Here is a 25,401-nt window from a genome sequence, read left to right as displayed (position 1 = left end):
GGCTGCGGGAGGAAGTGCAGCACGGCAGTTAGCGACGGGGAGGGGACAGCGTGGCGGAAAACCGAGTGTTTAATTGTGAGCGCGAGAGGCTTTTGATTTGCCTTGCAAAGGAGCTGGTTTCTTACCCCAAAGAACAAAAGCGGAGGAAGTTGCGCTCTGCAGCCGCTGGCGACGGCTCTCCAGGCGTCGCGGCTCCCGCCGGAGAGGTCGGACTCGCGGCAGCGAGATGTCAGGCAGCGCAACCCCTCCGGAAGCCCGGGCCCTGAAAACGTCCCGAAAAAGAGAATTGCGGTAAAATCCAGCAGACCGCGAGCAGGCAGGAGCTGGGCTGCTCCAGCCGCGCACGCCCTGCTTCGGCGCAGCCAGGACGCCTGGGTCCTCTCGGCGGCCGCAGGGGGAGGAGAGGGGGAGCCGGCAGCTGCTTGCGGAGAGCGAGAGCCGGTTTCCTGCTCGCCCTTGCCCGGCTGTGACGTGCCCGAGCCCTGGCCCCGTCGCCAGGCTGTGCCTCAGTTTCCCCCTCCGCGGGGCCCTGGAGGTGAGTGAGGAGGGGATGGAGCAAGAGCATCCGGGGCGGGGGGGGGAAACGCCGGCATCCTCCTCCCCAGAGCCGCCGGCCTCCGCCGCAGGGACAGCATCCTGCCGGCGCGCCTGGTCCCCTCCGCGGAGCATCGCTCCGGCCCCGGCTCCGCTGCGGGAGTGGTGGTGGGGGGCAGTGATTTCAGGGTGCTGCCCTGGGGACAGATGGGGCGGGGGGTCGCTCAGGCCCTCCATGCCCCCCCCGGCGCCGTTCCCGCGGCCGCCGTGTCCCCCGGTGTGATGCTCCTCGGTGCAGGGGTGGCGGCAGCTCTTTGTGTCGAGGCTGGCGAGGGGCTGCCGGGTGCCCCCGGCCGTGGAGCCGCTCCGCTTTCCCCGGGGGGCACCGGGGTCGCCCCCCCCCCCAGCCCTTCTCGACGGAAGCGCTCGGCCGAGCCCGGCCGTGGAGGGGGTTTCCCCGGCTCGGCCGCTCAGTGCTGGAGCGAGGGGGAAGGATGCTCCTGGCCGCCCTTTCCTAGGGCGCAGCCCTAGCTCCGGGGTTGGGGGCTCTGCCCTGGCCGGGGGGTGCTGGCAAAGCCCCCGGCTCCTCGCCGCAAGCACGGCCTGACGTTGCATGCGTCGGGGCTGGCTCTCGACCCCGCCGGCTCCCAGCAAGCACGGCTTCCCGGATGAGTGGGTGTGCAGAGTCACAAAATGTATGTAGGCGAGGGGCCGCCCCCGGGGCCCGTCGGCCGCGATGGGGACCGCTGGCCCCGTGGGGCGACTGTGGGAGAAGCTGGAGGGTGCAAATCCTGGCTGCAGCAGGCAGCACCCCGCGTGCACCCCGAAGGGCTGGCGCTGGGCGCGGGGGCGAAGCTGAGCCCTACGAGCTGGGGAGCGGCAGTGGAAATTGGGGGGGATTTTTGCTCCCCCTTCTCCCCCCTCCCCGCAGCCCTAGCTCTGCCCCGTCCTCCCCCGGATGGGGCTGCAGCTTGCTGCAAAGGGCAGCGCCAAAAAGCCCCGGAGAGGCACGCAGTTCTGCTTCCCGCGGTGTGCAGGGAGCGAGGTGGGGACTCGCCCGTGACGTGGGGACAGGAAACCCACCGGGCTGCTGCAAAACCCCCTGCGGGATCGGAGCAGGCCACCGCAGCTAGGCACGGGGCACGCGCCCGCCACGGCGGCACTGTTTGGCTTGGCACCCTGCAGGGCCCCCTTGGGGCACGGACTCGCCAAGGGCGCTTTGGTGCATGCTTTAAAGCAAACTCCTTCCAGCCGCACGTCACCTTCCTCTGCTGCCCGCTGACGGTAGCGGGCCGTGGGGGATGCTGTTACGCTCCTGCGGGATGAGATGCTTCGGCAGAGTTTCTCGCTGAAGCTGGTGGCAGCTTCGTCCCCTCTCCTTGGCCCTTTCCCCGAGCCGGCGCTGCACCGGGTGGGTGCCCGGAGCCGGTCCGGCCCAAGGGGGTGGGTGCACCAGCACCCGCGCTAAGACTGCAGGAGCTGCAGGGATTTTTTTTTTCCCCTCCCTCAAAGGACTATAACGCGGCCAAATTAGGGCAGGGTCCCACAGGGTCGGCCAAGGGGCTCTCCCTGCCCCGTCCCGCTGCCCGGCTGCCCAGCGTCGGGCTGGCGACGCTCTCCAGGGCAGAGGCCTCCGCTGGTTCGTCTGAGCCCGTAAGCAGCAGGAAAAACAGCACCCGCTGCCTTCACCTGTCCCCGAAAGGGCCCGGCCAGCAATCCCAGCCCGGCAAACAGCCAAAAACAGGATCTTTGGCCGAGACACCAGGCGGCCCCGAGAGACCCTCCATCCCGCCCGCCGGCGCTGGAGCCGCTCGAGCGGCGTTGGCTGCGCGAGGGCTTTTCCCACGGCCCCCCCCTTCGCTGGGGACCCCGCGGCTTGGTGGCCTCAGACGTGCAGGAGCTGAGCATCCGCGGGGGGTTTCCGTCCTTCTCGGCTGGTCTGGATGAAATCCTTGCGTGGGTTTGAAAACGCCCAAGGGGCCGGACGGTGCCCGAAGGCCGCAGGGGTGACGGCACGAGGGCTGTTTCCATAGCACCCGAATGCAGCACAAGGCTCGTCGTTGTGCCTCCTCCGCGCTTCCCCGGCAAACCCCGGCCGAAGCCCCGTGCCGGCCGAGCTCTCCCTGGCGCCGTGTGTCCCCACGGCGTTGCAGCGGTCGGGAACCGGAGGTCGGGGCTGCTTCCTGCCTCCAGCAGCCGGAGATGCCCAGGGAAGAAAAGCAGCCGGTGGCGGAGAGCTGGCTGGATGCTGCGGGATGGCACCGGCGGCGGCCGAGCCGCGGGGGCTGCAGCCAGCAGTGCTGGGGGTCCGGGGGCCTGCTGCAGCCCCCGCTGGGGCAGGATACTCCATCCTCACATCTGTCCGCGAAGGAGGAGGTTAACGCATCCGGATCGCCTGGCCGTGGCGCTGGGGAGAGGTGGCGCTGGGGGAAATTGCTTTGCAGCCTCGGGGCCGCCGGGTGGTCTTGCAAAGCACAGGAGGAGAAAACACGCTTGGAAATGGGCCTAGTATTCGGGCTGCTAGTTCCCCCTGCACTTGAATACCTCCTCCCTCCCCCAAAGACGGCAGCTGGGCTTGGGAATGAAGCTCTTCCCTGTCCCGCATCTCGCTGCAAAGCCGCCGGGGCCGGCCGCTGCCTCCCTCCCCGCAGCAGCCGGCAGCGCTTCGGGGCGCTGCTGCGCGTGCGGCACCCGGCGCCCACGCCGAGGTCAAAGAGGAGCAGTGCAAAGGTACGAGCGCGCTGCTTTGCAGCGGGACGAGCCCTTGGCCGCCTCTCCCGGCGCGCGGCGCTTCCACCTTGGCAGCACCCGGGAAGGCGCTGGGCTCCCGCCGGGGCTGAGAGCTGGGCCGATGCCGTGAGCCGGAGTCTGCAGCCGGGGCCCCGCGCGGAGGGGGTCTCCGGGTGGGAGATGCTGGGGATAGGGCAGGTTTGGGGGTGCCTGGGGGATGCAACGAGCCAGTATTCCTGCGGGTAAGAGATACCCGGCGTGGCATTGGTGCAGCTGCACCATTGCTGCAGCGGTTTGTGGGTTTGTTTTGGGGGGGGGAGGGTTTCCTCCCCCCCCCCCCCTTCTCGGCCGGTGCTTCCTCTGTGCTAATCTCTGCCGGCCTCGCAGCGGGCACTTCCCGGTGCCCCTCCTCGCGGCTGGCGGGCTCCGAGGCGGAGGGCGAAGCGGCCGCCGGGCTGCGGGACGGCGTCGGTCCTGCCTGCACAGCGGGACGCGTCCGGCTGCTTTGGGGGGGCAGCCGGGCGCTGCGGGTTGTCCCCGCAGCCGGGGCCCCTCTCCGCTGCCCTGTCCCCCCCCTCCCCGGCCAGGCAGAGGGTGAAGAGGAAGGAAGCGGGTGGCGTCTCTGCCAGGGCCCTGAAACACCCCGGGTTGCTTTCGGCTGCCGCAGGTACGCGTCGCATGGAGGAAGCTGCTGGCGGCCGCGGCGCAGCCCGCCCTGTCCCCTCCCCGATGTCACCTGCGCAGGGTGACACCGCGGCTTGCCGGGAGCCGCACCCGGCGGAGGCTCTGCCAGCTGCTGTCGGGAAGGGGCCCAAATCCGGGTCTGGGGGCACCCATGCCGCGGATGCAGCCAGGCTCTCGGATGGGTTTAGTTAGGTGACGACGGTCTGGCGGGGAGGGAGCCGGTCCCAGCTGGGGATGCCGGGAGGGACCCCCCCACCTCCCAGCCTCCCCCCCTCGCATCCCCTCGCCAGGTTGCCGGGGCTGAGCCGGGATGAACGCGCCGGACGGTGAGCCGGGCAACCCGGCCCACGTCCTCTTCGAGAGGTTCGTGCGGGCCAGCCAGTGCCGGGAGGCGCTGGGCGTTTTTCAGGAGCTGCGGCAGTGCCTGGAGCTGCAGGGCACCGGGCTGCCCCTCTACCGTGGCCTCAGGGCTTCCCTCAACTCCTGGAGCGCCAAGGCACTGTGGAGCAAGCTGGATAAGAAAGCCAGCCACAAGGACTACGAGCAGGGCACGGCCTGCGCCCGCACCAAGGTACCCGGCGCCCGCCTCGTCCCACGCGACAGCATCCGCCAGGGCATCCGGGAAGAGCCACGGGCCGGGCGGGAGGATGACGGGGTTGAACGGCAGCACCTTGGCACCGGGGCGGGTTGTTAAGCGGTGCTGTCAGCACCCCGCTGCCCTCCCCGCGGCGCGACGCCAGCTCCGTGCCACCCGGCTAGCGGCGCGCCCGGGGCTCCCACGCCGGGGTGGACGGAGCAGCCCTTCTGCGCGGTGCCGGGAGCGCGCCACGGGCAGGACGATCCCCCGGGCTGGCTTTCGTCCCTGGCGGCCGGTGCCCTCCCCAGCCCTTGGAGGTGGCTGGCAGGAGCCCGAGCTTCGGCGCCGTGTTTTCGAGCCTGTCGGCAGCGCGCCCTCGCCGGCCCCCATCTGCTGCGAGCGGGAAAGGCGCCTGCCTTATCTCGCCGAGCGGTTAATTGCTGTTATTGCACTGGCGCAAAGGCAAGGTCCAGCCAGCCAGGCGGGAGGGGGAGGCGGGGAGCGACCCCGGCAGGGCCCCCAGGTGCCAGTTCGCAGTGAGATGCAGTGATTGCGGCCCAGGAACCAGGGGGGGAACCGGGGTGGGGGGGGAGGGAGGACGGATCCTGACCCCGGGGCGAGGAGATGCTGTCCGTGGTGGTGCTGAGCTCCCTGGGGATTTACCCCCCGCACCCGCCAGCCCCATCCCTTTGAGGCACCAGGCCCACGGCGGCGCCCGTCCCCTTCGCAGTGCCTGGTGGTGGGGGCTGGCCCCTGCGGGCTGCGCACGGCCATCGAGCTGGCCCTGCTGGGCGCCCGCGTGGTGCTGGTGGAGAAGAGGGACTCCTTCTCCCGCAACAACGTCCTGCATCTCTGGCCCTTCACCATCCACGACCTGCGGGCGCTGGGCGCCAAGAAGTTTTACGGACGCTTCTGCACTGGCATGCTGGACCACATCAGTGAGTGGCTGGGGGGGATGCTCAGCCTCCGGCGACCCCCAGGCTGCCCCAGCTCACCCACCGCGGGGTGCATGGGGACCTCCCAGGTGATGGGAGCAGGGAGGAGAGACCTGGCGAGTGTGCTGGGGGAGGTGGGGGATGTAGTGGGGGGCGTCTGGGGGCTCTCACCCCTCCGTGCCCTCTCCACCTTTCCAGGTATCCGGCAGCTCCAGCTGATCCTGCTGAAGGTGGCTCTGCTCCTGGGGGTGGAGGTTCATGTCAATGTGCAGTTTAAGGGTGTCCTGCCTCCCGCGGACAAGGCAGGCGGACGGGGTAAGGCAGCACTGCGGCGGAGGCGGGGGGGACCCAGCACCCTTAGGGGCAAGTACTGGGCTTCGGATAGGTGCTGTGAGCCCCCAGTCCATCCGCTAGTCTGGGTTAGGCCTTGGCGCAGGGGGAAGGAGTGCAAGCGTTTCCTCCGGCGCATGTCTCAGCAGAGACCTGGCACGCTCGTGACATGGTCCCGTGCTGGGAGGCTTCTCCCTCCCTCCCTCCCTCCCGCTGCGGGTGCCCACCCTGACGCCGCCTTCTCGCCCGCGGCAGAGGGCGGCTGGCGGGCCGTGCTGCAGCCCAGCTCCTCGCCCCTGAGCCACTACGCCTTCGACGTCCTCATCTCGGCCGGAGGCGGCAAATTCGTCCCCGAAGGTGAACGGAGCCGCGCCGGACCCCCGCTGCCGCCCCGCGCCGGGCAGGGCTGCGAGCCCCTCGCCGGGGCCCGGGGCAGCCGCTCACGCCGCTGCCCGCCCGCAGGATTCAAGCGCAAGGAGACCCGCGGCAAGCTGGCCATCGGCATCACCACCAACTTCGTCAACCGGCACAGCCGGGCCGAGGTGGAGGTGGCCGAGATCAGCGGCGTGGCCCGAATCTACAACCAGAAGTTCTTCCAAAACCTCTACAACAAGACGGGTCGGTGGCCTGGCGTGGGTCCCGCGGGCTCTGCCCGTCCCCCTCCCCTGTGCAAGGCATCCTCAGCCCCGGCGTGTCCCCTCCCGGCTGGGAGCGATGCTGCGTCCCCACGCGGTGCCCTGTCGCCCCGTACCCCCGGGACAGGGGACGTTTGGTGGCTAACGCCGAGCCGGGGGCTCCTCCCGGCCCCAGCGCCGGCTGCAGCCCCCGCCGGGCTCAGCTCGGCTCCCGTCTCTGCCGGATGCCAGGTATCGACTTGGAAAACATCGTCTACTACAAGGACGACACTCACTACTTCGTCATGACGGCCAAGAAGCAGAGCCTGCTCAAGATGGGCGTCATCCTCCAGGTGAGGTGGGCAGCAGCCGGCCCCGGCCCCCCCCCCCGGCTCGGGATCTGGCACGGGGATGCGGGCGGCTGAGCCGCGGGCGCTGGTTTGGCCGGCGTCCCTGGGCCTCGGGGACGCGGCGAGCTCCTGGGGAGGGACATCTCCTTTTGCAGGAGCTCCCAGCCCTGAGCTGGCTGCACGTGCCAGGCTGGCCCGAGGGCAGCCAGCTTCCCCCCGTCCCCGTCCCCGTCCCCGCAGGACAAGCCGGACACGGAGAGCCTGCTGGCCGCGGACAACGTCAATCGGGAAGCCCTCCTCAGCTACGCCAAAGAAGCGGCCAACTTCTCCACCAACTACTGCCTGCCCAAGCTGGAGTTTGCCCTCAACCACCGGGGCCTGCCGGACGTCGACGTGTTCGACTTCACCTGCATGACCCGCTCGGAGAACGCGGCCCTGGTGCGGGAGCACGACGGCGCCCGCCTGCTCCTCGGCCTGGTGGGCGACTGCTTGGTGGAGGTGAAGACTCGGCTGCGGGCAGCCCGCGGCAGCTCCTGCCCGCTTCCCCGTGCCTCGGTTTCCCCTCTCCCTGCCTCCCCCGCCAGGGCTGCGAGAGGAGGGGGTTTTTTTTGCAACTCATATCCCATCCCTGCAGCGCGACCTCCATCCTTGCTCCCATGTGCTTGGTGCTGGGATGCTTCCCAGGTGTTGTCCCCTTCTCCAAGCCCTCCGCTGTGTCCCACCACCCGGGGGTGGTTCGGCTGGGCGGGGGGGGGGGGGGTCACCTGCTGCCCAGGCTCACCCCACGCCCCCGGGCAGCCCCGGGCCCCACGCGTCTCGCCGCCTCTCCCGGCTTTCATCTCCGGCCAAGTCCCAGCCTCCTCCCAGCGCCTCGGCCGGGCGCTGCCGGCCCGACCAGCCGTGCCGCTCCATCCTCGTCTCTCGTTTCGCAGCCCTTCTGGCCACTCGGCACTGGCGTGGCCAGGGGCTTCCTCGCCGCCTTCGACGCGGCGTGGATGGTCAGGCGCTGGGCGGCCGGGACCCCCCCGCTGGAGGTGCTGGCTGAGAGGTGAGACGCCCCGGCCCACCGCCGCCGGCGGGTGCCCGTTGCCCTGGGCTGCAATCCCATCCCAGGAGACCTGCAGCCTTCGCCAGTCCGGGAGGGAGAGGATGGCCTGGGAGGGCACCGTCACCGGGCTGAGGCCAGCTTTGTCCCCCGTGCCCAGGGAGAGCATCTACCAACACCTCTCGCAAACCTCCCCGGACAACACCAACAAGAACGTGAGCCAGTACAGCATCGACCCCACCACCCGCTACCCCAACATCAACCTGCAGGCCATCAAACCCAGCCAGGTACCCGGCCCTGCCGCATCCCTCCGCAGGGCATGAGGGGAGACGAGGGCACAAGCCAGCTCCGAGGTGCCCCCAGGTCTCGGTCACCCATCCTGGGCAAGGGTCCGTCTGCCCCGGGCGAGGGTCCATCCCACTCCATCCTGGAGTGACGGTCCAGCCCCGCAGTGCACTGAGCCTTGCTGGGGGGGGTGGGAAGGGGAGCATCCTTGGGGGGCTGAGCACTGGGTGAGACAAATCTGCACGGTCCCCTCTCCCGTAGGGGCTGAAGCGGGTGCCCCGGGCGGTGCTGTAGCACCAGGGCACTCGACGCATTTCCCTGCTGTGGAGCAGCAGCGATGCCCAGAGCTCTGTGGTTGCATTTGGTGGGGGGGGGGGGTCCAGGTGTCCCCCCTGTGTTGGACCACTGGCTACGGGCAGCCGGTAACCCACCTCCTGCGTATCACCACCGGCAGGTCCAGGACCTCTACCTGGTGGGCATGGTGGAGGTGGACCACAAGGGGAAGAGCGACAACCGGCTCAGCACGGGTGAGAGCGCCTGGTCCTCCCCCAGGACCCCCACGGCTGCCAGGCTCTGCTGTCCCTCCCCAGCAGCCCATGCCCCGATTTTCCTCCCCGTCCTCATTTTGGCTCCGCCGTGAGCCTCGGCCATCTCCCAAGGAGCCGCGACGTTTCCGTCTTGGTCGCGGGGCTGGTTTCCGCTCCCGCCGCCCCGGCCCCCCTCCGGCCCCTCTCCGAGTGGGCTTCGTCACCCTCCTTCCACCCTGAGCCCGGACCCGACGAGCCGTGAAATAGCGACGGTTGCGTTTGGCCGGGCTTGGGGGGCTTTCACTGGCCGGCAGCATCACGTGCCGGCGGGACCCCTGCCCCTGGGCGCCCCGAAAGCGGGGAGCGGGAGGGCGGGCGGCGCGCCAGGCTCTGCGGGACAGGGCCGCCTGCGCTGTCTCCCCTGCAGTGGCTGGAGACACCTACGAGGAGCTGCTGAGCTGGTGCCGGGCCAGCACGGCCGGCTACCGCGGCGTGGAGGTGGCCGACTTCACGCGGTCCTGGAGCAGCGGCCGAGCCCTCTGCGCCCTCGTCCACCGCTTCCGGCCCGACCTCGTGTGAGCGTCCTCGCCCGCGGGCCGCCGCGAGCCCCCGGCCCCGCCGAGCCGGGTCCCACCGGGTCCCCCCCACCCCTCTCCATCCCTCCGCAGGGATCTTGACTCCATCGACCAGCTGGACCCCCTCCGGAGGCACCAGGCCATGCTGGACACGGCGGAGCAGGAGCTGGGCATCCAGCCGGTGCTCTCCAGCGCCGAAATGGCCTCCATGTCGGAGCCCAGCCGCCTGGGGCTCATCACCTACCTCAGCCAGTTTTACGAAGCTTTCAAGCCTCCTCCAGGTGGGAGCTTTGGGTCCATGTCCCGGCCGTGGGGGCATCTTCATGCCCGCTCCCTCCCGGCGCGCGGCCCGGGCGGGGGATCGGGGGCTGCCCGGCTGCTCCCCCCACGCCGGCCGCAGGCTCTGCCCCACTGGCCGGGGCCGCCCCGCGAGCACGGCCGCGTCCCCCCTCTCGCAGGGTCGGAGGATGTGGCCAAGAAGCCGCTGTCGACCCACAGCACCAAGGGCGCCATCCTCTTCCTCAGCAAGCTGCAGAAGAGCCGGAGCCTGACGCTGAAGCGCGCCCAGGTGAGGACCCCCCCCCTCCTCCCCGGCCCCCCCTGTTGAGATGCCGTGGGGCTGGGACTCGGCCGCCGGCCCCTCTCCCAAGCCACCCGCCCCCCTCGCCACCGTTTCAGGACAGCGCCCAGAAGGATGCTGAGCCCAAGAGGAGCCGCAGGGAAGCAGAGGTGGGTCAGCCCCGCCGGGGACGCGGGACGAGGAGGGGGGGGCTGCGTCCCCGGGACCCCGCTCTGCTCCAGCGGGTCGTCCCCGTGGGCAGCATCCCAGGAGCAGGCGCCCGAGCCGTCGCTTTGGGTCGCTTTTCAGCCGGACCCGGGGCCGGACGGAGACGTTTGGGACGGCGGCCACAAACAGCCTGCGACCGCCGCGGCGGACCCCGGCCAGGTGGGTCCTGGCTGCCCGCGTCGTCCTGGGGCAGCTGCGGCCGGGCCGGGCGTTTCGGGGGCCCTCGGAGGCCGGTGGTGGGGCCGAGCCAAGCGCTGGGATTTGGGCTGTGCAAAGCAACACCCACGGGCTGGGGACTCCTCCCTGCGCGTTTCCTGACCCGACTGGTTTTCCGGAGCAAAGACCTGCCGCTCCCTCTCCGGTGCCAGCAATCCCTTCGCCAGTCGCCTGTACCCACCTCGGGGTGGAGTGGGGTGGGGGGGCCGGGAGGGCGCCGGCATCCCGCCGAGGCCCTCGGCAGCCTGCCATCCCCGCGCTCCCGCAGCCCTCGGCGGCGCGCGGCGAGAGCAGCGACGCCTGCTACTTCTGCGGCCGCCGGGTTTACATCGTGGAGCGGGTCAGCGCCGAGGGCCGCTTCTTCCACCGCGGCTGCTTCCAGTGCCGCCAGTGCGGGGCCACCCTGCGCCTGGGCGACTACGCCTTCGACGAGGAGGACGGTGAGCCGGGCTGCTGTGGGGGTCCGGAGGGCACTTTTCCGCCACTTTTTGGGGAGGAAATGGTGCTGCTGGAGGCTGCTCGGCTGTTTCTTTGCCCTGCATGAGTGCTGGCGAGCTGGGGCAGGGGCCAAGCGGTGCAACCTGTCAGGTCCCTGCGTTGCAGCCCCTCAGGTCCCCGCATGGCACCCCATCAGGTCCCCACGTTGCAGCCCGTCAGGTCCCCATGTTGCAGCCCCTCGGGTCCCTGCATTGCAGCCTGTCGAGTCCCCACGTTGCAGCCTGCTGGGTCTCCATGTTGCAGCCCATCAGGTCCCCACATTGCAGGCTGTCGGGTCCCCATGTTGCAGCCTCTTGGGTCCCCATGTTGCAGCCCGCCAGGTCTCCGAGTTACAGCCCATCGCGTCCCCATGTTGCAGCCCGTCAGGTCCCTGCGTTGCAGCCTTCTTTCTAGGTTGCAACACAGGTGTGTGCCCCCAGGTCATTTCTACTGCTCCCTTCACTACCCCAATCCCCCTGGCATGGAGCTGCCCCCGGACGAGCTGCCAGTGCTGCCCGATGGGGTGAGTAGCCACAAACGGCGCTGGGTGAAATGGGGACCAGCACAGAGGCAGCGTGCTGGCCCCCAAAAGGCACAGCGGCGGGGGGGGGGGGGGATGCTCCAGCACGGCCCTGCGCTGCATCACCCGCTGCCGTTGGCTCTGCCCTAGGACATCGCCACCAGCAACCCTCCCCCGGACACGGGGAGCCCGTGTGCAGCCCCCGAGGAGGCAGCACCCGCTCAGCCAGGGCTCCCCAGCACCCCGGTGCCGCCGCCAGCAGCCCTGCGGGAGTCGCCGCCGGCACAGCCCGGCGGAGCAGAGGATGCTGCAGGCCCCGAGGAGCAGGATGCGCCGGCGTGGCCGGACCCGGGGCTGGGGGCCGAGGAAGCGAAGGAGGAGCAGGGCCCTGGAGCAGAGCCCCGTGGGGCGGCCGAGGAGGACGAGGAGAGCGGGGGCAGGAGGAAGATCATCCTGACGCCCCTGGAGAAGCTCAAGCTGTCCACGCTGAGCCTGACGGTGGATGCGGAGCCAGAGCCACCGCCAAAGCCGGCCAGGCTGAGGCTCGGAGCCGCGCACGTGGCCCTCCGTGCCCTGCAGCCAGGACAAGGTGGCTGGGAGGAGGAGGAGGAGGAAATGGCCGAGGAGGAAGGTAGGTGGCTGCAAGCTGGAGGGTCTTGCAGAGGGGGGGGCTCTGGGTCCCTCCGGCACGGCCCTGCCATGCCCCAAACCCCCTCACCCACCCTGCCATCCTCCCTGCCCACGGGGACAGGCCCAGCTCAGTGAGTGGAGGGGGGATGTGCTGCCATGGGAGATGAGTTTGTGGGGGCTCAGCCCAACCCAGTCCCATGTACACCTGGACCTGAGCGAGCTGCAGAGACCCAGCCCCACGCAGTGTTCACCCCCCCACCCCCCCGCACCCGCCACGTTCGTGAAGCACCGGGCCGAAACAGCTCTTTAATTTGGGCAGCTTCAGAGGAGAGTGACAGCGAGGAAGAGGAGGAGGAAGGCCTGGACCTTGGCACTATGGCGGAGTCTGTGAGTGGTTTCTCCGCGCGGCAGTAATCCAGCCAGCCCTGGGCGGTAGCTGGAGCTCTGGCGGGCGTCTCCGGGCTCGCCGGTGCCTGGGGTCCAGCTCCGCTCGGCAGACGGGGCCGGAGCCGCTCGGCCTGCGGACCGGCCTGTGACGCTCGTGCTTCGATTTGCAAGTGCCTGATCCTGGAGGAACCGGAGAAATACCCGACCTGGAAGCGAACGTTGGACCGCCAGGCCAGGGAGGCCCAGATGAAGCGGTTCTGCAAGGCGCAGGTAGCCTTGCCGGGGGCGAGCCGGGTCCCTAAATCCCAGTCACTGCGTGCCTGGCCTGCGGGCCAACGCTGCTCTTCCCCTCGCAGGCCATCCAGCGGCGGCTGGAGGAGATCGAAGTGACCTTCCAGGAGCTGGAGAAGCAGGGCATAAAGCTGGAGAAGTTCCTGCGGGAGGAAGCGGGTAAGGGCAGCCCGGCCGGGGCCCCCCCCGCGTGCCCCGGGCCGGGGGCTCTGCACCCCGCTGCTGCTCACGCCCCCCCCCCCCCGCCGCCCCGCAGGCACCCCGGCCGACCTGAAGACGCAGTGGATGAACCAGCTGCTCTACCTGGTGCAGAAGAAGAACAGCCTGGTGTCCGAGGAGTCGGACCTCATGATCGCGTAAGATGCTGCGGCTCGGGGAGATGGGACTGGAGATGCTCCCCAGGCTGCCGTGTCCCTGCCCCGGGGGGGGGGGGGGGGGGCTTGCCAGGCCAAATTTCTGTCCCTTGTGGCCACCTCTCCTCCCTGCAAGAGGGGCGAGCTGGCCCGAGCCCCTCTTGCAGCCAGCGCCGCCCTCCCTCCCCGCAGGGTGCAGGAGCTGAAGCTGCAGGAGCAGCAATGCCAGCTGGACCAGCGGCTGCGGCAGTACATGAACAAGGAGGGTGAGTGGCCACACGAGCCGGGGGGGGGGACCCATGTGCACCCGGGTGAGCAGCGCCGAGGCTGGCGCCCGCCTGCTGCCCTGCTCCAGGCCCCTCCGCTCCTGCAGAAGCCCTGAAGACGCCCGAGGAGCGGGCGGCCGAGCGGGAGATCCTGGCGCAGCTGCTGGAGGTGGTGAACAAGCGCAACGCCCTCATCCACGTCCAGGAGGAGAAGCGGCTCAGCGAGCTGCAGGCCTGATCGGCGCCAGCCCAGGACCTGCCATTGCCGAGCATCACCCTGAGCCACCGCTGAAGACTAGCTGGGGCAGTGAATACAGGTTCCTGCTTGCCAAAGCCTGACCTTGGTTGGGGGCAGGGGTGGGGGGGCAGATGCTGATGGACGCACAGCCAAGGAGACACCAAGGAGCATCCTGGCTTTGGGACGTGGAGAGGGCGCTTGACCCGCGGCGGGTGGCACGCTTGGCCAGCTCACCTTTGCCTTGCGCTTGCTTGAAAACAAGATTTGCGGGGGGAAAACATGAAAGGCGGGGGGGGGGGAACTTCTGCGGCTCTGCCTAGCGTTTGCCCAAGAAGGAAACCGCCGATGGAGGACTGAGGCCTCTCCCGTGCCGTGGCCACGGTGCCTGCGAGGTGGGCGCTGCCCGAGGACCTGCTGGCTTAGCTAGGAGCATCAGCAGCTTTCCTGCCCGCAGAGCCCCCGTGCTGGGCTCCCCGTGCTTGACTGCACCACCACCTTCCTCAGGACGGTCTCCGCCAGGGCCTAAGTCCTGGTGAACGAGATGCGCTTTCCGGAGAAACCAGAGTCCGTTGCGACGGGCTTAGCTCGGCGAGCCCAAACTCCCGGGTGCAAAGACGTGACGGCAGCCACCGCAGGTGGTCTCGGCGAAGGCGCCGGACACGGAGAGGTGACGGTGGCAGCAGCCTCCCCGCCCCGGGGGCCACCCTGGGATGTCCATCCCAGCCCAGGACACCCGGCCCAGGCCAGCACGTCCATCCACGCGTGCGGCTGCCGCCAGCGGGGTCCGCGATGGACCCGTGGCTCCGCATCGCTGCGTTGGGTGGTGCCTGGCTGCCGAGCCGGCCCCAGCTGCCCTAGGGACTCCGGCAAGGGAAGGGGGTCTTTATCCAGCAGCTCTCCGAGCGGGTTTTACTCACACCCACGTTCGCCAACCCATGGACAACCGTGTCCACGGGTGACACTGCCACCTCCTCCTCGTGCTGCTGGGGTTTTTCTCAGCCAGCAGTGACAAACTGGTCTCGGCACCGATCTTTCAGCCCCTTTACGGAGCCGTCAGGTATGACAGGGTGCTCCACTTCCGAACTGCCCTTAAGCCGGTCCCCGCACGCATCGGGCAAGGCTGCCGCATCCGAGAGCCCGGCCTGCACCCCCGGGCTGCGGGAAGCGGGGCTCTGCAGCCCGCCGCGCGCGCGGCCCTCGGCTTTCCCGCCAGGAACAGCATCCCGGGAGCAGGGGCCGTCGTTGCAGACGCGGTAACCCTTGTCCTGCTGTTGCCATCAGTGCTTCCACCACCTTCCCATCTGCATTTCACTCGTACCAACCATCCTGTTCTGCCGCCACCGCCGTCTCCCCCCACCCCCCCGGAATAAAGCTTCCCAGATCCAGCGCAAAGGGCTAAAACACCGCCTTTATTTTCTATCCAAGTCAAATCTAGTTGTCGGAGCAGTCGAGCTGGCGGCAGGGTTAGAGACCACAGTCGCGTCCGACTGGCAGGACCCCCCGGGAGAGCCCGAGGCCAGAGGTGCTGCCACGGCGGGAGGCTGGAGAAAACATCACAGCATCTCCTGGCTGTCGGTACCCACCTGGGGCAGAGGGCTGTGTTGTAACCACAAGGATTAAAAAGGAAATCCCAAATTTCTGGGTCCTTTAGGTCCCCCGAAGGCCTACGAGATGGTATTAGGGCTCATGGAAAGCGAACCTGGTGCCCCCAAGGCTGGCCCAGCTCCCCCCGAGGTGAGCGGCTCGCGCCTCCCAGCCGCCCCAGCGGGCACCTCCGAGCCAGGAAGGATGCGTTAAAAAAAAGAAACAACAAAAAAAGGAACAACCCCCCCACCACCACCATTAAAAACGCCTCCATCGTGGTTCCCACGAGGGGCGAACGCTACAAATCCGTCCCCAAAGGTTCATTTAACCAGAAAAGGCGCTTGCGCGACCCGCGCGCCGCCGAAAGCCCCGCAGCGCCGCTCGTCTAAAACCAGAAGTCAACTAGAAAAAGAGGCCGAAACGGGGCGGGATGGGAAGGGGCCATGGCTCGGCGCCCGCCGCCCCGGCTCAGGCGGTCCCAGGCGGTCCTGCAGCGCCCGGAGCGCCAGCCGCATCTCCTCCTCCGTGCCCTGCAGCATCTTCACCTCCATGGTGTGGAAGAGGTGGAGGACGGTGGCGAGCAGCAGCGCGCCGACGGCGAGGAAGGCCAGCAGGGAGAAGGAGAGCTTGGGGAAGGGCTGCCCGGCGGTCCAGCCCGCCAGCGAGCCCAGGCCGGCGGCCGCCTGCAGCAGCAGCAGCAGCAGGGCCAGCGCGGCCATCCTGCCCGAGGAGTAGCGCTGGCGCCGCGCCGCGTGCAGCCCCACGCGCACCTCGGTCCGCGCTTCGTTCACGACGTCCGCCAGGGCCGGCCCTGCGGGCGAGAGGGGCGGCTCAGCGGGGCCCTTTAAACGTCCCTTTTCGTCCCGTCCCCTCGTGCCTGCCTCCTCCCTGCAAGCCCCAAACAAGGGGAAAACGCCCCAAAATGCTCCTTGAAGCAGGACTGGGGGTCGGCCCGTCCGCCGCCAGCCCTCCCAGGGCGTCGTGCCCCGCATCTCACCGGCCGTGCCGAGGGCCGGCCCCGGGGTCCGGCTCTGCCTCCGCACGCGCAGCGTCGCCATCACGGCCTCGTGGTCCGAGTAAGGGATGTCCTTGCCCGGCGCCGTCCCCGTGGTGGTCCGCAGCTCTTCGCACTTCACCGCAAAACGAGACGCGGCCTGGGCCAGGCGGGCGGCGGGGTTACGCCGCGGCCTCCCCTCCTCGCAAACCGCGGCCCCGCGCGGGGCAGCGGCTCCCGCGGCTGGAGGGCCACGGGGATGCAGAGAGCATCCTTCCCCGTCCGCCGGGGCACGGCCGCAGCGGCTGGCGCCGGCCCGACCCACCGCGCTACCTTGTAGAGGATGTAGTCGATGCGGATCCCCGGCGGGAAGGGCAGCAGCTCCGTCTTGGCGGTGAAGCAGTTGTCCGGGACGAGGGTGCAGCCGTCTTCGCAGCCCTGCGAGCAAGCCCGCGGGTCGGCTTTCCCTCCCCGAGGTGGGGGCGGTCAGCCTGCCCCCCGGGGTCTGCTGTGCCGGGGCGGTGGGTCGCTCACCTCAAAGCGCTTGGCTTCGGCGAAGGCGTCGCGCAGCCCCGTCCAGCCGCGCAGCAGCCGGATGCCCACGTCTTCGGGGTGCATGTTCAAATCCCCTCCCAGCAGCACCACGTCGGCCGCCTTGGACGTGTGCCTGGAGGGACGGGGCAGAGACCTTCGCCCGCGCCGAGACCAGCAAAGCCCCGGCGCCGGCCCGCTTCGCGCTGCCCCACGCTGCGCTGCGATAACCAGGGCTGCCCCCAAACTCCCGGCTGGGACCCGGCGCAAGTGGGTGCTCTCCCCAGTGCAACTCCCCCTGCCGCCCCGGAGCGGGGGTCCCGCCCGGGGCACCCTCCAGCCCTATAGACACCCGCGCACCCCCCTGGGGACTCGCAGCGGACGCGAGGGCCGGCTGCCCCCGCCGGGCGACCCCGCGGCTGCTCACCGGATGAACTGGGCCAGCTCCCAGGCCTGCACCACGCGGTGGGGCAGGTAGGCGTCCTTCTCCCGGCAGTACTCGGCGTGCAGCTGGCGAGAGGGGGCAAAGCGGCCGTCACTCCCCCCCCCCCCCACCGCTTTCTGGCACCTCCCTTGCTCCATGCCCCCCTGCAGCCCCCCCCCCCCCCCCAGCCCTGGGTATAACCCCTCCAGGTGGTCTTCTCCTGGGTCCCAACCCCTCTGCCTTCATCCCACCCCTCCAGGGACACCCTGGGACATTGACCCACGGCACAGCCAGGCCGGGGGGTGACGCACAGACCCGGTCGCCCTCTCTAGCAGGATTTCTTGAAATCAGGGTCTGTGGCTCAGAGTGAGACGGGGCAGACGAGCGGTTGAAGCTCGGGGACGGGGCAGGGCCCTCCGTCCCCTGGGTGAGCCCAGCCCTGGCGGCATTTGAACTCGCTGCCCTCCTCGGAGGAGTTCCCCTCGCCGCCCGGGTTAGGGCATCCCGGGCACGGCTCAGCTTTCCCAGCAGGACTGCAGGATGCCCAAGCAGCTAAACCCCAAAATCCCAGTCTGGCTGGTCCCCCGCGGGCAGAGAGCCCATCCATCCCGTCCCCCCATTCCCCTGCCACGCCGGGTCCTTCCCGGGACGCTCACGTGGGTCACGTAGATGTTGAAGATGATCCCAGAGATCTTAATAACGACGAGCCCTACGGATTTGCCGCAGAACCAGTCTCCGTGCTGGAGCTGCCGGGTGGGGGAAGAGAGAGCTGGGGCTGGCGAGGCGTTCCCGGCTCGGGGCCGCGGTGCCGTGCCACCCGCCCCACTCACCATGTAGGGGTAGCCGTTCAGCGAGTACTGGTAGAGGAACGTGTCCAGGATGGGGAACCTGGAGAAGATGCAGAGGCCGCTGCCGATCACCCCGCTGCAGGACGGAAAGGCACAGTGAGCCAACGCGGACACCTCTTCTCTCCCTCCCTCCATCCCCAAGTGAACGACAGCGGGGAACCCGGACGCCTGGGTCCCAGCGCCAGCTCTGGCATGGGGCTGCTCCAGCTGGAGCTCCTGAGCACCAAGTCTCTGGGCTGCGTTCATGCTGCCTGGGGGACCGAGGACTACGACCTGCCGTGGTGACTGACATGACCTAAAGGACCTTCACCAGGCTCTCCAGGTCATCGAGCATCCCTCGTGCCGAGGACACGGCACAGCCCTGCCGCCGCCCTGCAAACAGCCTGTGGGGCTGCTCCGGCCCCTCTCACCTCCTGAAGTAGTGGGAGAAGGGGTAGCAGCCTCCCAGCTTCTCCTTCAGGACCCCGTAGTCCTGCTCGCTCCACACCTGGAGAACAGCAGGATGGGCTGAGAACGGGTGCCCTCGGCTGCCTCCTGCCTCCCCTGGGCCTCCCCGCCGCGCGCCGCTCTCCTTGCCCTCACCTCCTGGAGGAGCACCAGGTCGAAGCCCTCCTGGCACAGGGTGTCCCCGATGAGCTGCACGCGCTCCTGCCGCCGCTTGCTCAGGTAGCGGATCGCCCTGCGGGAGACGGGGGCCTCGGGAGCAGCCAGAGAGGACGGGGGGAAGCCGGGGCCCGGAGATGGATGCAGGGGAGCAGGTGGCACGGGGGGAGGACAGGCACAGGCCAGCCGAGATGCCCTGCCTGCTCCGCTTTGGGACCATTTGGGGCTGGGAGGTCTCTGGGTCTCCCTACGACCCCGAAGCTAAGGGCACCTCAAGGTATATCCCCAGGAGGTGGGCACCCAGCCGCGGCTGGGGTGTCCGTGGTATCCGTACTCATCCCAGCTGCTCCGATCTCCACTCAACCCAGCGACAGAGCCGGCGAACTCTGGACTCACCAGCAGTTGAGGTCGAAGACACGGAGCTGCAGCGCGGGATCTTCCTCCATCGCGGCGAGCCGAGCGGTCCCGCCGGGCTTCAGCGCGTCTGCAGGGAAAAGCCGGACGGGATCCCGCAGGGAGAAGCGCTCAGATCAGAGCGCCGGGGGCACGGCAGCGCGCGGCGGAGGCAGGGAAGGGGAGCCAGACGCTGCCGGCGGGGGCGGCCGGGCAAACTAAGCCCTGCGCGGAGGCAAAGGCCAGGGGGTGGAGCGGCCGGGGGCGATGGGCGCGTGCTCGAACGCGGACGGCGTGGCCATCCGAATCCCTCCGATAGCAGGGAGACCCGGCCACCAAAGGGCACCAACGCGCGCGGGAAGGTCGATCCCGAATTAGATGATTGGACCCGCTCCCCGGGACCCGGGCACCGAAACCGGTACCCAAACTGTCCAGGTAACCCCATTGCTCTCCCCCAGCACAGAGACGGTAACGAGCAGAGATAGGAACAAACAGGATCCAGGCGGGTAACGACCATGAGATAGATAATATCCAAATCCACTATCTACTATTAAGTATTATTCACTGGATAAACTTGAACCCCTCTATTCAAACCGGCTCTGCAGTGATCTGCAGCACAAGGTGGGGTGCGATAGCACCGAGGTGCCCAATTCCCCACGGCATTTCGGGAAACCCATGCACGTTTTTTAAGATCTGACCAGGTCCACGAACCAGCCCTTGGCACCACAAGCCGTGCCAGCCACAACCGGGAGCTCCGGACGGGGTTTTGGCCGCGGCCCAGCACTGGGGGGCTGAGCCGAGGGCAGGCAAGGAGGAAGGCAAGGGCTCAGCCGGATGGCAGAGAGGAGGCTTTCCAGGATCGCAATTTGCACTTCTTCTCCGTGCTTGTTCCCCAGGGCTTTTGGGGGAGCAACGCGGCCAGAAAGTCAGCGAGTTCAACGACCCTGGTGTACCATCATGCTGATCTCCGAACAGCTTTGTCGCCTGGTTTAGGTTTTAAAAGTAAAAAAGCAAACACAAACTATACCCTAAACTCACCAGACCGTGACCCAGAGGATCCCACCATCACCTCTAGCCCAGCGCTCGGGCTCAGGTCCTTCCCGAGCTCTCCTCCCCCGCGAACACGCGCACCGGGAGCCTGACGGACACGTAGCAACTCGCACGTCGCAGGTCCCGTCGCTATTGCCTCCCCGCTGCCGACGCTCCCGCCGGCCGCGTTCGCGGGCTGGTGGAAATCCACCCTTTCGGGACGGGTTTCTCGGCTCCCGGCTGCTGTGATGCTCCAAGAGGCTGGCGCCACGTCTGGACCGAAACGCTCACGTCGCCCGTGCGGCTGCGCTACGGCCACGACCTCCTCTGCCAGCCTCACCTGCTGCGGGATTTCCTCAGCGGCTCAGCCACGACTTTCTTCCACCCCTGCTTCCTCCCTTTCCAGGCCAAAATTTCCCCAGAAGTCTGTGGCCGGGCAGGGGCCGAGGCGAGGCTCAGGCCGTCGCGGCTCTGCTCCCGCGGCTCAGCGCAGCTCGGGGAAAACACTGCCGAAAACAAGCAAGCCCGCGGCGCTCCGTTACCCCGGGGTGGACAACGCTGCCCCAGCAGAGCGTCCGCCGTGCACTCCCCGCCGTCCGATACCGGGCTTGAGCTCTTGCTACAGGTGGCTCCTCGCCGCGTTTCTTTTTCTCCCCGCCCGCCCGGCTTTTTCCCGACGCTCGCAGCAGCGCCTCCGCCGTGAGGCTGCCAGCAGCGCGGAAGGGGGCGGGCGGGCGCCGCAGCGGCAGCGGGGCAGCAGCGGGCTCCCCCCGGCGCCGCTCGCGGGGCCGCCAGCGCGGAGCGGAGCGCGGCAACAGGCGGAGCGGGGCCGGGAGCGGAGCGGGGGCCGGAGCGGAGTGGAGTGGAGCGGGGGCCGGAGCGGAGCGGAGCGGGGGGCCGGAGCGGAGCGGAGCGGGGGGCCGGAGCGGAGCGGAGCGGGGGGCCGGAGCGGAGCGGAGCGGGGGGCCGGAGCGGAGCGGAGTGGAGCGGGGGCCGGAGCGGAGCGGAGCGGGGACCGGAGCGGAGCGGAGCGGGGGGCCGGAGCGGAGCGGAGCGGGGCCGGGAGCGGAGCGGAGCGGGGCCGGGAGCGGAGCGGAGTGGAGCGGGGGCCGGAGCGGAGCGGGACGCGCACGGCGCGGAGCGGGGCCGGAGCGGAGCGGGGACCGGAGCGGAGCGGGGGCCGGAGCGGAGCGGGGGCCGGAGCGGAGCGGGGGCCGGAGCGGAGCGGGGGCCGGAGCGGAGCGGAGCGGAGCGGGGGCCGGAGCGGAGCGGAGCGGGGCCGGGAGCGGAGCGGAGCGGGGGCCGGAGCGGGGACCGGACCGGAGCGGAGCGGGGGCCGGAGCGGGGACCGGAGCGGAGCGGAGCGGGGACCGGAGCGGGGACCGGAGCGGAGCGGGGACCGGACCGGACCGGAGCGGAGCGGAGCGGGGGGCCGGAGCGGGGCGGGGACCGGAGCGGAGCGGGGACCGGAGCGGAGCGGGGCCGGGAGCGGAGCGGGGCCGGGAGCGGAGCGGGGGGCGCGGGGCGCGGCCGGACCCACCTGGCGCGGAGCGGAGCGGGGCGGCGGTGGCCGGGACCGAGCCGGGAGCGGAGTTCGGGCCGGGGCCGGCGGGACTACCAGTCCCGGCAGGCAGCGCTGCGGCTCGGAAAAGGAAGGGGAGGGGACGGGGCGGGGGAGGCGGAGCGCGGGCTGGAGGGAGAGGGACGGGGTGCAGCGGGGAGAGGGACGGTGCAACGGGGAGAGGGGCGGTGCAACGGGGAGAGGGACGGGGGTGCAACGGGGAGAGGGGCGGTGCAACGGGGAGAGGGACGGGGGTGCAACGGGGAGAGGGACGATGCAACGGGGAGAGGGACGGGGTGCAGCGGGGAGAGGGACGGGGGTGCAACGGGGAGAGGGACGATGCAACGGGGAGAGGGACGGGGTGCAGCGGGGAGGGGGACGGGGTGCAGCGGGGAGAGGGACAGTGCAACGGGGAGAGGGACGGGGTGCAGCGGGGAGGGGGACGGGGTGCAGCGGGGAGAGGGACGGGGTGCAACGGGGAGAGGGACGGGGTGCAACGGGGAGAGGGACGATGCAACGGGGAGAGGGACGGGGGTGCAACGGGGAGAGGGACAGTGCAACGGGGAGAGGGACGGGGTGCAGCGGGGAGAGGGACGGGGGTGCAACGGGGAGAGGGACGGGGTGCAGCGGGGAGAGGGACGATGCAACGGGGAGAGGGACGGGGTGCAGCGGGGAGGGGGACGGGGTGCAGCGGGGAGAGGGACGCTGCAGAGGGGAGAGGGACGGGGTGCAGCGGGGAGAGGGACGCTGCAGTGGGGGTGCATGGGGACAGAGGGGAGGGGTGATGGGGAGGGGCATGGGGTGCCTGGGGGGGGTGATGTACATGGGGAGAGGGACGGGGGTGCCTGGGAGGGGGGGTAGGCTACAGTGGGGGTGCGTGGGGAGAGGGGAAGGGGCGCATGGAGGGGGAAGGATGTGCGTGGGGAGAGGGATGGGGAGAGAGCTGGGGCGCAAGAGAGGGTGCACAAGGGGAGGGGGCCGCTGCAAGGGAGGGAGGCTTTGCACTGCCCTCCCCTGGGGACAGGGACACGGAGGGGCCGTGGCAGGGAAGCGCGCGGGGGGCTGCACGGCTCTTCGTCCCAACGCGGCTCCGGTGGCCGTGGCTTTCCCACCGTTGCCCCTCCCGGGGGGCAAGGAGGAACCGGCAGCCCCCTTTCCCCAGCAGAGCCAGCGCCAGCGGGCCAAGCGCCGGCAGAAAGTAGCAGGAGGCGTAAGCCGAAAGCGCGGGGTAACAGGAAACGCGTTACCCAGCCCAGAGGTTTCCCAGGCCGGACTAGCCACGGCGCGCCACCAGAGACCAAAAAAAGAGGAATTTTGGAACTGTTTGAGCCAACCCATGAACAAATAATTTTAATGTTTTTGGGTTTTTTTGTTTTTTTTTTTCAGCAGACCGTAGTTTTTCTCGGAGCTCCACAGTCTCCTCTCTTTGAAGTTGGACAGATACAGTAAACACAACAAATATATGATACAACCCATCACAGCTGGATTAAAAAAAAAAATACACAAAAAATATAATACATAAAAAAAAACTGGATTTTTAACATTGTGGACTGACACAGCTCTAAAAATGGTGATCGTAACCCTGGTAAGCTTTACAAAGTCTTTAAAAAAATAAAACAGTACTTCATGTGAAATTCATAAATACACTGGAGGAGAAGGGAGAGGCTGGGGGGGGGGCGCTGAGAAAGGGTCTACAGGATCCGGGCGAAACCCCGTCCGTGCACACGGGCCGCGGCCACCGCGGCTTCGGCACCCGAGCTGGGCCGCGGAGGGATGGAGGCAGGCGCAAACCGGTCCAGTTAAAGAGGAGTTTGGTACCCCGGGGGGGGGGGGGGGTGCAGCGGCGAGGCGGCGGGAGGGAGGTGTGCGCGGGTGTTTGGTGGCGGGGAGGTTTGAGCTTTTAATTCCCAGAGTTTTAGATCAGTGAGTGAAACGGAAGAAAGAAAAACAAACGAGCAACAAGCAAACATGCTACATATGAGAACTTGGCAGACGTTGCCCAGCACGGCCGCGGCTGCGGGTGTCCCCGTCCCGGTGACGCCGGCACCACGCTCTTTCTCTCCCCCCACCGCTGGCAAAAAACCATCTCCATCCTGCAGCCGGCCGGTCCGTCAGTTTGGTTTTTTATTTTCCCGGCACCGCCTGCTCCGGGATGCTACCGCCGGCGCGATTGCAGCAAAAGCCGTTTCCTGAGCTACGGGGCCGGGCGCCGCTATCGCTGGCGGACCGACTCCTGGCCACCGTTTGCACCGGCCGGCCCGCGGGACCAGTGGGACGCGGCCACGGAGGGACCGGCTAGCGGAGACGCTGACGGGGATCGTCGCAAAAATGCTCTGCAGCGGGGCCACCCACTAGCACCGAGCCTACATCCACCTCTTTCTCTCTCTCTCTCTCTCTTTATATATATATTTTTATATGTATATATATTTATACACATGCACACAAATATATATATATACATATATATATATATATATATAAAAGCACTGCCTGTATCCACAGTGGCTGTATCCTAGGGGCTCCAGCACCCCTAGAAACGCTCCCTGCCTGCCATCAGCACTTGGCTCTGCACCCCTCCACCGGTGACCACCCCTCCAGCAAGAGCCCGGCAGGAGAAACCTCTCCAAACCAAAAGGTCCGGCTCCGTCCCCACCGGCATCCCTCGACCCCCTCCGTGCCACTTCCCTCCACCCCAAAGCCCGACCCCTCTTCCCTCTGCATCCCCTCCGGCCTCCCACTCGCAGGGATGCTCTCCCTGGCAGCCGCCCCGCTGGCACCCTGCCTGCCAGCTTGCGTTATTTGGGGCCGCGTCCCCCGCGTTTCCCCCCTCCCCGCCGCCTCCTCTGCGCCCCCCAGCCCCTCGCCGGCCCCCCGGGCCCCGACGCGCTCCTCCCTGCCCGAGCCGCTCTCCCCGGCCGGCTTTCTGCAGGGCGCCGGGCAGCGTCGCCCGGAGAGGAGCAATTCGGGGGGCAGCCGCAAGGAAAAGCTTAAACCAGGAAAACCGTCAACACAGAAAAAGCCAAAAAAAGGAAAAGAAGGGGGAGGGAAAAAAAAAAAAAAAACTCAAAAAACCGGAAAATGTACATACGCAAAGTAAATCGGGCCACTCTACCACGGCGGCTCTTTCCTGCTTTACCCCTGCGAGCGCGCGCACAAGGCAGGGCCTCCGCTGCCAGTTTTCAGCTGCAGCGCCCCAAAACGAGCTCAATAAAGCCCAACGCCTTCTCGACACAAGCCGTCTCCCCCGTCCCCTGCCACTTGTCGTCCCCGGCTGGTTCAGCCCGTTCCTGCCTCTCTCGGCCTCTGAGCCGGCCAACTCGGCTCGTCCGCCCTCCCCGGGCACCGGCACAAGGGGAGCAGGTCCCCGCCGCCGCCGAGCGGCGTAAAAGGGCCGACTTCCAACGACGGACGTGGTGTCTTTTTTAAAAAAGTACTAAAAAAAGCACTTTAATTTTAAAAAATTGGGGGGGGAAAAAAAGAGCCTTAGAGGGGGAGAAAAAAAAAGAAAAAAAAAAAGGCTTGCATTTGTCGAGGCCCCTCTTCGACTTTGCTTTTTTTCTCTCTTTTCCCCAAGTCGGATATCGGCGCACTGGGAAGAGCCGCCCGCCGGCGCCGATTGCTCGGGAAGCCGGACGGCCGCGCGGAGGCGGGTGCCGGGCGCAGCCTCCGGCTCAGCCCCTCTGCCGCCCCCTCCCCGGCACGCCGCGCTCCAGCCCCGGGCTGCCCCCGCCGCCCGTCCCCTGCGAGCCCCTTGCCGCGCTGCCCAGGGCTGGGCACGGCGCCACCTCTTTGCACGCCGGACCTCAACGCCGCCGCCGCCTCCATCCCCTCCGCGCTCCTGCCTTTGCCCTCGGCACCGGCAGCCGACGGGCAGGACGACGGCCCGGCCGAGCGAGGAGGCGGCCGCGCGCCCCGGCCGGAAGAAGGGCTCGTCCTCCGCTCCGACGTCCCGCGTTCGACAAGATCGCGGCCTTCATCAGCGACGCCGGGGACCGGTCTTTCCCCTTCCAGCGCCGGACACGGTCCTCCTTTCTCCGTACAGTTCCTTTCCCATTCTTCTTTTTTTTTTTTTTTTAATTTATT

General features: G+C 68.6%; 2 protein-coding genes and 1 long non-coding RNA gene across 12 annotated transcripts; 2 read left to right on the top strand and 1 right to left on the bottom strand.

Moving 5' to 3' along the window:
- Positions 1-17: 17 nt before the first annotated feature.
- Positions 18-14,744, top strand: MICAL1 (microtubule associated monooxygenase, calponin and LIM domain containing 1). 2 transcript variants are annotated; one of them, XM_068917970.1, is made up of 25 exons: positions 19-535; positions 4,239-4,519; positions 5,256-5,463; positions 5,659-5,775; positions 6,046-6,147; positions 6,253-6,408; positions 6,657-6,757; positions 6,995-7,252; positions 7,687-7,802; positions 7,960-8,086; positions 8,539-8,611; positions 9,039-9,186; positions 9,280-9,467; positions 9,645-9,754; positions 9,865-9,915; positions 10,055-10,132; positions 10,458-10,629; positions 11,107-11,189; positions 11,337-11,817; positions 12,136-12,203; positions 12,375-12,473; positions 12,560-12,653; positions 12,751-12,850; positions 13,040-13,113; positions 13,221-14,744. In XM_068917970.1, exons 2-25 carry the CDS (start codon positions 4,259-4,261, stop codon positions 13,349-13,351), a joined length of 3,396 nt encoding a protein of 1,131 aa, XP_068774071.1. In that variant the 5' UTR covers positions 19-535; positions 4,239-4,258; the 3' UTR covers positions 13,352-14,744. The 2 variants fall into 2 exon arrangements, with proteins under 2 accessions (XP_068774072.1, XP_068774071.1); XM_068917971.1 differs by lacking the exon at positions 7,687-7,802 and having other exon boundaries at positions 18-535; positions 7,868-8,086.
- On the bottom strand, positions 14,740-21,413 carry SMPD2 (sphingomyelin phosphodiesterase 2). Of its 9 annotated transcripts, none has more exons than XM_068917987.1 (13): positions 21,298-21,413; positions 19,860-20,263; positions 19,427-19,712; positions 18,732-18,819; positions 18,315-18,411; positions 18,143-18,219; positions 17,715-17,808; positions 17,541-17,630; positions 16,888-16,970; positions 16,464-16,596; positions 16,263-16,367; positions 15,933-16,089; positions 14,740-15,746 (listed from the first exon to the last, which is right to left on the bottom strand). In XM_068917987.1, exons 4-13 carry the CDS (start codon positions 18,779-18,781, stop codon positions 15,334-15,336), a joined length of 1,299 nt encoding a protein of 432 aa, XP_068774088.1. In that variant the 5' UTR covers positions 18,782-18,819; positions 19,427-19,712; positions 19,860-20,263; positions 21,298-21,413; the 3' UTR covers positions 14,740-15,333. The 9 variants fall into 9 exon arrangements, with proteins under 9 accessions (XP_068774088.1, XP_068774086.1, XP_068774087.1 ...); XM_068917985.1 differs by having other exon boundaries at positions 18,732-18,953; positions 19,440-19,712; XM_068917986.1 differs by having other exon boundaries at positions 19,440-19,712.
- Positions 21,414-22,246: 833 nt separating this feature from the next.
- LOC138062092 (uncharacterized) lies at positions 22,247-25,393 on the top strand. Its single transcript, XR_011136104.1, has 3 exons — positions 22,247-22,903; positions 23,821-23,953; positions 24,893-25,393. It is a non-coding gene; the product is annotated as an uncharacterized lncRNA (long non-coding RNA).
- The last annotated feature ends 8 nt before the right edge of the window (positions 25,394-25,401 follow it).

Source organism: Struthio camelus, chromosome 24, assembly GCF_040807025.1.
Source record: "Struthio camelus isolate bStrCam1 chromosome 24, bStrCam1.hap1, whole genome shotgun sequence".
NCBI lineage: Eukaryota > Metazoa > Chordata > Aves > Struthioniformes > Struthionidae > Struthio > Struthio camelus.
This window is presented reverse-complemented; position numbering and strand designations above follow the sequence as displayed.

Coding starts and splice junctions, on each gene's coding strand:
- MICAL1 (XM_068917970.1), top strand. CDS start 4,259: ATGAACGCGCCGGACGGTGAGCCGGGCAACCCGGCCCACGTCCTCTTC. Junction 4,520..5,255: donor CGGCCTGCGCCCGCACCAAG/GTACCCGGCGCC, acceptor TCCCCTTCGCAG/TGCCTGGTGGTGGGGGCTGG. Junction 8,087..8,538: donor AGGCCATCAAACCCAGCCAG/GTACCCGGCCCT, acceptor CACCACCGGCAG/GTCCAGGACCTCTACCTGGT.
- SMPD2 (XM_068917982.1), bottom strand. CDS start 19,794: ATGGTGGGATCCTCTGGGTCACGGTCTG. Junction 16,971..17,540: donor TCAACATCTACGTGACCCAC/GTGAGCGTCCCG, acceptor CCCTCTCGCCAG/CTGCACGCCGAGTACTGCCG. Junction 16,368..16,463: donor CCGAAGCCAAGCGCTTTGAG/GTGAGCGACCCA, acceptor GCTTGCTCGCAG/GGCTGCGAAGACGGCTGCAC.